Source organism: Primulina eburnea, chromosome 2 (genome assembly GCF_022965805.1).
Source record: "Primulina eburnea isolate SZY01 chromosome 2, ASM2296580v1, whole genome shotgun sequence".
NCBI lineage: Eukaryota > Viridiplantae > Streptophyta > Magnoliopsida > Lamiales > Gesneriaceae > Primulina > Primulina eburnea.
In genome coordinates, this window is record NC_133102.1 from 44477251 (window position 1) to 44484510 (window position 7260).

The 7260-nt window shown below is 38.2% G+C and overlaps 1 protein-coding gene across 1 annotated transcript; it reads right to left on the reverse strand.

Moving 5' to 3' along the window:
• Window positions 1-384: 384 nt before the first annotated feature.
• LOC140824777 (UDP-glycosyltransferase 83A1-like) lies at window positions 385-2013 on the reverse strand. The gene is made up of 2 exons (XM_073186329.1): window positions 1502-2013; window positions 385-1265 (listed from the first exon to the last, which is right to left on the reverse strand). Exons 1-2 carry the CDS (start codon window positions 2001-2003, stop codon window positions 391-393), a joined length of 1377 nt encoding a protein of 458 aa, XP_073042430.1. The 5' UTR covers window positions 2004-2013; the 3' UTR covers window positions 385-390.
• Window positions 2014-7260: the final 5247 nt, after the last annotated feature.

Genomic DNA, 7260 nt, shown 5'->3' on the forward strand with positions numbered 1-7260 from the left:
TTTTATACCCAAACAAAGTCCAATACCATCCGCGACCACTATTGTGTGTAAAACCATTTACTTCAAATTCATAATATCTATCAATATTTCCTCGTGAAATCAGTCCTGTCAACATAATGTATTTAATGTCACATCAATATTTAGATCAAAATTTAAAAGTTAGTGTATCAAAACTAAATTTTAAAAACTTAATATAAAAAAAAGATGCGGACTATTTCAAAAGCTAAGAAACAGCATAGATACTTGAATAATCACCAAACTCCATTTGACAAATTATGAACACGCAGTTCTCCAAATTGTTTGGCTGCTTATCTTTGATTTAAAATATTTTAAGAAACTTATAATTTTTACTGCGATATCATGAAACGCATTGAAATCTTCTGAATCGCTTCACTTTCCTTTAATCCAATCCACAAAATCTTGAAAATTCTTGTGAGAGCTACCCCCTTCTGCAACACAATCCAAAGCCTTTTTCTGAAGCTCAAAAGCCCTTCTCTTCATAATTTCATCACTCAGAAGCTGCTCCACCTTATTCTTAATCTCTTTTTGTGTGATAATCCCACTTTCATCTTTATCTAGTTTCAATCCAACCCTCCAGTAATCACAGATGTAGCTCTCATCGATGAACTGATCTGCAAAGTACGGCCAGCACAAGAACCGCACCCCGTTGCTCACGCCCTCTATCGTCGAATTCCATCCACAATGGCTCACGAAGCATGACACAGAAGGATGTGCCAGCAGCTTCTGTTGAGGCGCCCAACCAACTATCTTCCCGCGATTCTCGACTCTTTGTTCAAATCCTTCCGGGTAGGATTTAGCCGTGTCTTCCCTTACGACCCATAGGAATGGCCTGTTGGTGCCTTCGAGGCCAAGCGCCAGTTCTTGGAACTGTGTTTGATCGAAGACGGTGAAGCTCCCGAATGCAACGTAGATGACGGAACGTGGTGGCTGTTCGTCGAGCCAATCCAGACAGGCGGAGTCTTCGGTCCAGAAATGACCTACCGTGCTGCCGAGACGTTTGCTTGCGAGAAGAGGGCCTATGGTCGACCAATTCGGGACATAGGCGAGTGCTGCGGGTTCGAGCTCATGGGATGTGTTACAGATCACCCTTTCTGCTAAATTTATCGACTTGATGTTATCTTTCATGAACTGGAATATGATCTTTTGTGTGGTGAAATCTCCGATGGTCATCCATGCTAGGTTCGTTGTGTTGATTCCAGGCATGCCTGGTGCTAACTCAATTACCTGTTTCTTGAAGGGTGTTCCTGCACATTATGCAATATTGTAACGAATTCTCCTTTGTTAATAACAGCAACTTAAATAATAATAATATTTTTTATTTACTCTGTAATTTGAGTTAAAAAATCTTCAAACGTAAATAAGCTTAATTAGTTAGAATCATGGAAAACATTTAGGAATTTGAGTTCAAAATTTAGCAAAAATATGTAATTATCTGTACTTCAAATCGAGTTCGAGCCAAAATTCTACGTAATGGACTTACCGTTACTATCAACTATCCCATCATCAACCAGCTTTTGCACATTCATGCTTAACGCAGACATTGCAACAGACGCAGGGACGAACCCGACTCTCTTCACTCCAAATCTCTCGGCCACCTCCATAGACCAACCCAGCCAGTAATCTGAAACAACACATGTGATTTCATCTCTTCCTTTTGCGTTGATCTCCATGATCAAAGCCTCCAAATTTCCAGGCATCACCTTCGCGGAAGTTTCTGTCAACTTTCCAAGATCACTCCTATCCTCCCAAGGTTCCATCCCGTCGGGGATCGAAACCAAATCTATCGTTTCATGTATGTGATTCCCTTTGTTGGACATAGATTTGACTACGCGTTGGTGACAGAATTCTGTGTTCACGAACGTGACTTTGATGCCATCGTTCGCTAAACATTGGGAAAGCTCCATTAAAGGAATAACATGGCCTTGTGCTGGATATGGCAGAACTAGAACATGGGGTTTCACCATTTTTCGCTCGAAAACCATTCGTGCTTGATCGATATATAGGTGTTCGAATCCGTGTAATCTAAATTATAGAATAGGTGCATGCCGGCATACACGGGGCGACGAAAATAATGAATGGTTTGGGATCAAGAACTTCAGTTGTTTTTCTCAGGGAATTAAACGAGGATGCCTAGGATGGAATCGATCGAATAATTTCCGTCGTTTATATGATTGTTGGTATTACATCTTTTGTTTTAAAGGTGTTGCATCTTTGTGATCGATTATTTCACTTGTTTGTCTGTTGTATTGTTGTTAGTTCTTGGAATGATCAAGGTTTCAGTTGTCTGTTTAATCTCCTACAGGATCTCGATCGGGGCGTTAAATCTTAATTCCTTGGAGGTTAGATCAATGTGGAGCTATAACTTGTTCTATGATGACAAAATTAGCAATGACAGTGGACTAAAACTGCAAATTAAATTGATTAAGCTTTAATTTATAACTTTCTTTTAAATGCGATTTGGATTTAATTTGTAACTTTCTTTTAAATGCGGATTATATATTTATATTTAATTGTTATTAAAAGACAAGGATATGTGTTAATATTGGGATTTAGATCTAACTCAACCCAAAATACTAGTTCAAGGTAGATGATGGTACAAATATATCTATACAAATTTAATGACTTAATTCAGTTGATGTGAGACATTTAAAAGACAACGTACATATAAATTTTCCTAATTTTATAATTTCAATGTACTTCTTGATGATATTGTAGCCATTCTAAAAGGTCAACATATGGAGGATATCCAAATACTATTTGATATCACTGAAATTCGGGATGATAGCTGGGAAGGTCGGATCTTCATTTGGGGAGCTCGGATCGGACCTTCGAAATCAGGAAGCAGAAACGAGAATGTTAAAAGGCGGTCGGAAGGTTGTTTCGGCGTAGCCCCTCCGACGCTCAAGTCAAGAATAGAAAACAGAGAGAATACTTGTGTGTAGAGTGAGGAGTATATGAATGAATAAACAATTAATGGAACTTGGTATTTATAGCATAAGAACAAAGCCCTGATTTGGACAGATCTAAATTCTCAGAATCTCGGACAAGATTAGATGAACCTTTGTGGGTTGTATCTTTTTGGGATTTATTTATGTGGACTACCCATTAATGTTTGAGTAGAAGCTCTACTATGTCCGTCTATAGTCTGGAACATGTGGGAGCTCGGCCCAGATATTTCCAATCAACACATTACCCTAATCTGGGAGGTTTGCTCGACTCGTGATGGGAGGTCAGCCACCTCTTTCTGATTGAAGAGATTATGGACGTTTGGGAGATCGGTTTAGATGACCTCCCCCAAACTTCGTGTGAATGAAGTGACTTCCTGAAGAGCTCTGTCATGAAGATAATCTTCTAGGACTTTCTGAATACCTCTGTGGGCTTTATCTTTTTGGGCTTCCGATAGTGGCCGAACCCATCTCCAGTCCGGGGTATCATTATTGATGGAGTATCAAATATCGAATCAACTCTAAACTAACCTTGTTTTTTTTTAAATCATTTTTTGGGTAATTTTATTGGTAAAGGTTATGGGTCAAAGACATATTATTTTTGTCTATATGTGAGAATCAACAGTCAAGTGGTCATAATTTACAGGTTTTTCAACTTCAACATTTAATTCCCAAATATAATAACTAATATAAAATAATATCAAGATGTTTGAACTTCATATTTCAAGCTTAAATTTCACTCATTAGTATATTTAATTATAAACAATTCTCAATCAGATCACGACTCACCAAGAGTAAATTAATGCTCATCAAATTTAACACATAGTTGAACCCAATCAGAGACTTGTTTTATCGAGTGAAAATATCTAATCGAATTATTACAATTGATGAAAAAAATGTATTTTTTCATATCTGTTTTTATTTCATAAAACCCTTTTGCAAGAGAATTATTTATTTGGGAAAATTGTAATATTGATCTTATATATTCGTTTATTTGAGTTTCTGATAATCACTGTCGTCGAATATCATTTTGGGTCTTCTATCTTTCTTTCTTTTTCCTTTTTTTTACAATTTTAGTTCATTGTGATGCTTACGTGATACCTATGATTCGTTTACGTGACCTCGACATATCAATGTATAAACTATTCTAAACAAATTACCATTGTCTCTACCTAGCTAGAGAACCGTATATTACTTAATATTATACAACGACAACAACAATGATATGTGATAAGTAGATGTTGTGTTGGCATAGAAACTGGTTCTTGAAAATGTTTCAACACTCATGATTAGAAGAATCAATACTCATGAGTTATGCTATAAATGACATGGAAACCTCGAAAGCCTTGAAATTGCCAATAAAATTAATTATTAAATGATAGAAAATGAGGACAAAACCGTACATTCATCACCAAAGTGCCACTTTATATGCATATATACATATACATATGATTGGATTTTGGAGTCGGATATACATGATAAAAGTTCCAAGTATTTTTTTGGCATTAATCAAAGTGAGTCGTCCTTATGATCTGACGAGATAAAATAGATGGCGTAAAGTTCAAAATATCGGAGTTGTATTGTTATCTCAAGTTACAATTTTTAATAAAATGGTATGTGCTTGATTACAAAATTGGTATCATAGTCAAAGTCACATGTTCGATTATCATTGATTGCATATAGTGGAATTATTGAAAAGATGGTCGTTGAAATTTAATAATTATTCATACTAGAAGAACAATAAGATAATAACGTTTGAGCTACTTTATGATTTAAAATGTTGAAATTGTGCAGATAACACCTATTATATTATATGTGGAGAATTGTGTGAACCGCAATAAGAGAATCAAATGAAATGCACATGCTTGAGAAACAATGATGCTTATAGAAGTTCATCCCAAAGTGAATGACTTTTAGTTATGCTAACACTGTTGGTCCCACGTGCGGAATTTGAGATAGTAAAACCCGAAAATAAAGAATAAACTGGACACCGAGATTTACGTGGAAAACCCCTAAAAATTATTAGGGTAAAAACCACGGGCAAGATGAAAAGAATTTCCACTATAATATTTTGTGGTGTACAACTCACTCACTGTGTTTCCAAAGAGAACACACACTCTCTTAATACAGGAGAACAAACACCTCACAAATATTATAGAACTAAGCACTCAAATGCTTATAAGATGAGAGAAAACTCGAAGAAGGGATAATTTCAGAATGAAAGAATGAGCTCTATTTATAGAACCCCTGGACCGTGTGAACACGCGTTAAAAACGCGTATTCTTTTTAAACACGTTCCCTGCCAATTCATTTTGAAGACCACACGTTTGCAATTCAAATTCTTCGGCTCATCCAATCAAAAGAGTCTGCACCAACATTAAATGCCCACTTGGCCACTTGGTCGACATTTCTCCCACTTGGAGATTTGATTGAGAATCAAACACATCTCCACACATCCTTTCAATCTTGCCATTCCCTGCTGCTTACGTTTTCGCTAGACCACTTGAGAATCTACACCACTCAAACTTATCAGTGTTCACTGGCTTGGTCAGAAAATCAGCTATGTTGTCATTTGTATGGATCTTCTGCATATCCACGCTTCCTTCTTCTACTACTTCTCGCACAAAGTGAAATTGTACTCCAATGTGTTTAGTCCTGGAATGAAAGGCTGGATTCCTTGCGATGTGCAAGGCACTCTGACTGTCACAAAACAAAGGAACATTCTCTTGTTTGTGTCCGATCTCCTCCAATAACCTTTTAATCCATATTGCCTCCTTGCAACCTTGAGTAGCTGCCATGTATTCTGCCTCTGTTGTAGATAACGCCACAACTGTCTGCAGTTTTGAAACCCAGCTTACTGCTCCTCCTGCAAGCGTAAACACATAACCAGTAGTAGATTTCCTCTTATCAAGATCACCTGCATAATCTGAATCGACATAGCCCCTGAGTGTAAAATCTGATCCTCCATAACATAATGCAGCATTCGAGGTACCCTTAATGTATCGAAGGATCCTCTTAACAGTACTCCAATGCTCTCGTCCAGGATTCGCCATATACCGACTAACTGCTCCCACTGCTTGAGCAATGTCCGGTCTTGTACAGATCATAGCGAACATCAAACTTCCCACTGCTGATGCATACGGTACTCGAGACATCTCCATCCTCTCTGCTTCACTGCTAGGACACATCTCGGAGGATAACTTGAAGTTAACAGGAAGAGGGGTTGAAATTGGCTTACTATCTTGCATGTTGAAGCGTTGCAAGATTTTCTTCAAATAATTTTTCTGGGAAAGCCAAATCTTTCTGTTACTTCTGTCTCGGTGAACTTGCATCCCTAGAATCTTGTTTGCTGGTCCCAAGTCCTTCATATCAAATTCCCTAGCCAACTCTGCCTTCAATCCTTGGACCTGATCTTTGTTGGGGCCTGCTACCAACATGTCGTCCACATACAACAGCAAAATGATATAATCATCACCAGACCTCTTGAAATACGTACAAGGGTCTGCACTCAGTCTGTTGTATCCAAGGCTCATGATATAGGAATCAAATCTCTTGTACCAACACCTCGGCGCCTGTTTGAGACCGTACAGAGATTTCTTCAACCTGCAAACCAAGTTCTCTTTGCCTTTTTCCGCAAAACCTTCTGGCTGGAGCATATAGATTTCTTCTTCAAGATCTCCATGAAGAAATGCTGTTTTCACATCTAGCTGTTCTAGATGTAGGTCAGACACCGCACACAATGCCAACACTATTCTGACTGTTGTAAGCCGAACCACAGGAGAAAATATCTCATTGAAGTCAATGCCTTCTTTCTGAGCATACCCTTTTACCACCAATCTAGCACGATACCGCTCCACTTGGTTATTGCCATCACGTTTGATCTTATAGACCCATCTGTTTCCAATGGCTTTCCTTCCTCGTGGTAGTGTAACAAGATCCCAAGTTTTATTCCTGTCTAAAGCCTCCAACTCTTCTTGCATTGCTATCATCCATAAGGATACATCCGAGCTTTGAGTAGCCTCGTGGAAACTCGATGGCTCACCATCCTCTGATAATAGACAATATGCAATGTTGCTTTCAGTGACATAATCTGAAAGCCAACCTGGTGGTCTTCTGTCTCGAGTTGACTGCCTCACATTGGAAACCTCAGACTCAACATGTTCTTGTTCTTCGTGCTCTGGTACTGCTTCACAAGAAACTTGACCTTCGTCTGTCTTATTCTCTACCTGAAAAATAGTAGTTTCTGAATTCTGTGTGCCTTTGTCTCCCTTTACTTTATCTTCCTCGAAGATAA

Bases quoted from the DNA above. Each gene is read 5' to 3' on its own strand.
- LOC140824777 (XM_073186329.1), bottom strand. From the start codon at position 2,003: ATGGTTTTCGAGCGAAAAATGGTGAAACCCCATGTTCTAGTTCTGCCA. The intron at 1,266-1,501 runs GTAAGTCCATTA...CATAATGTGCAG, and splicing joins TGGGATAGTTGATAGTAACG to GAACACCCTTCAAGAAACAG.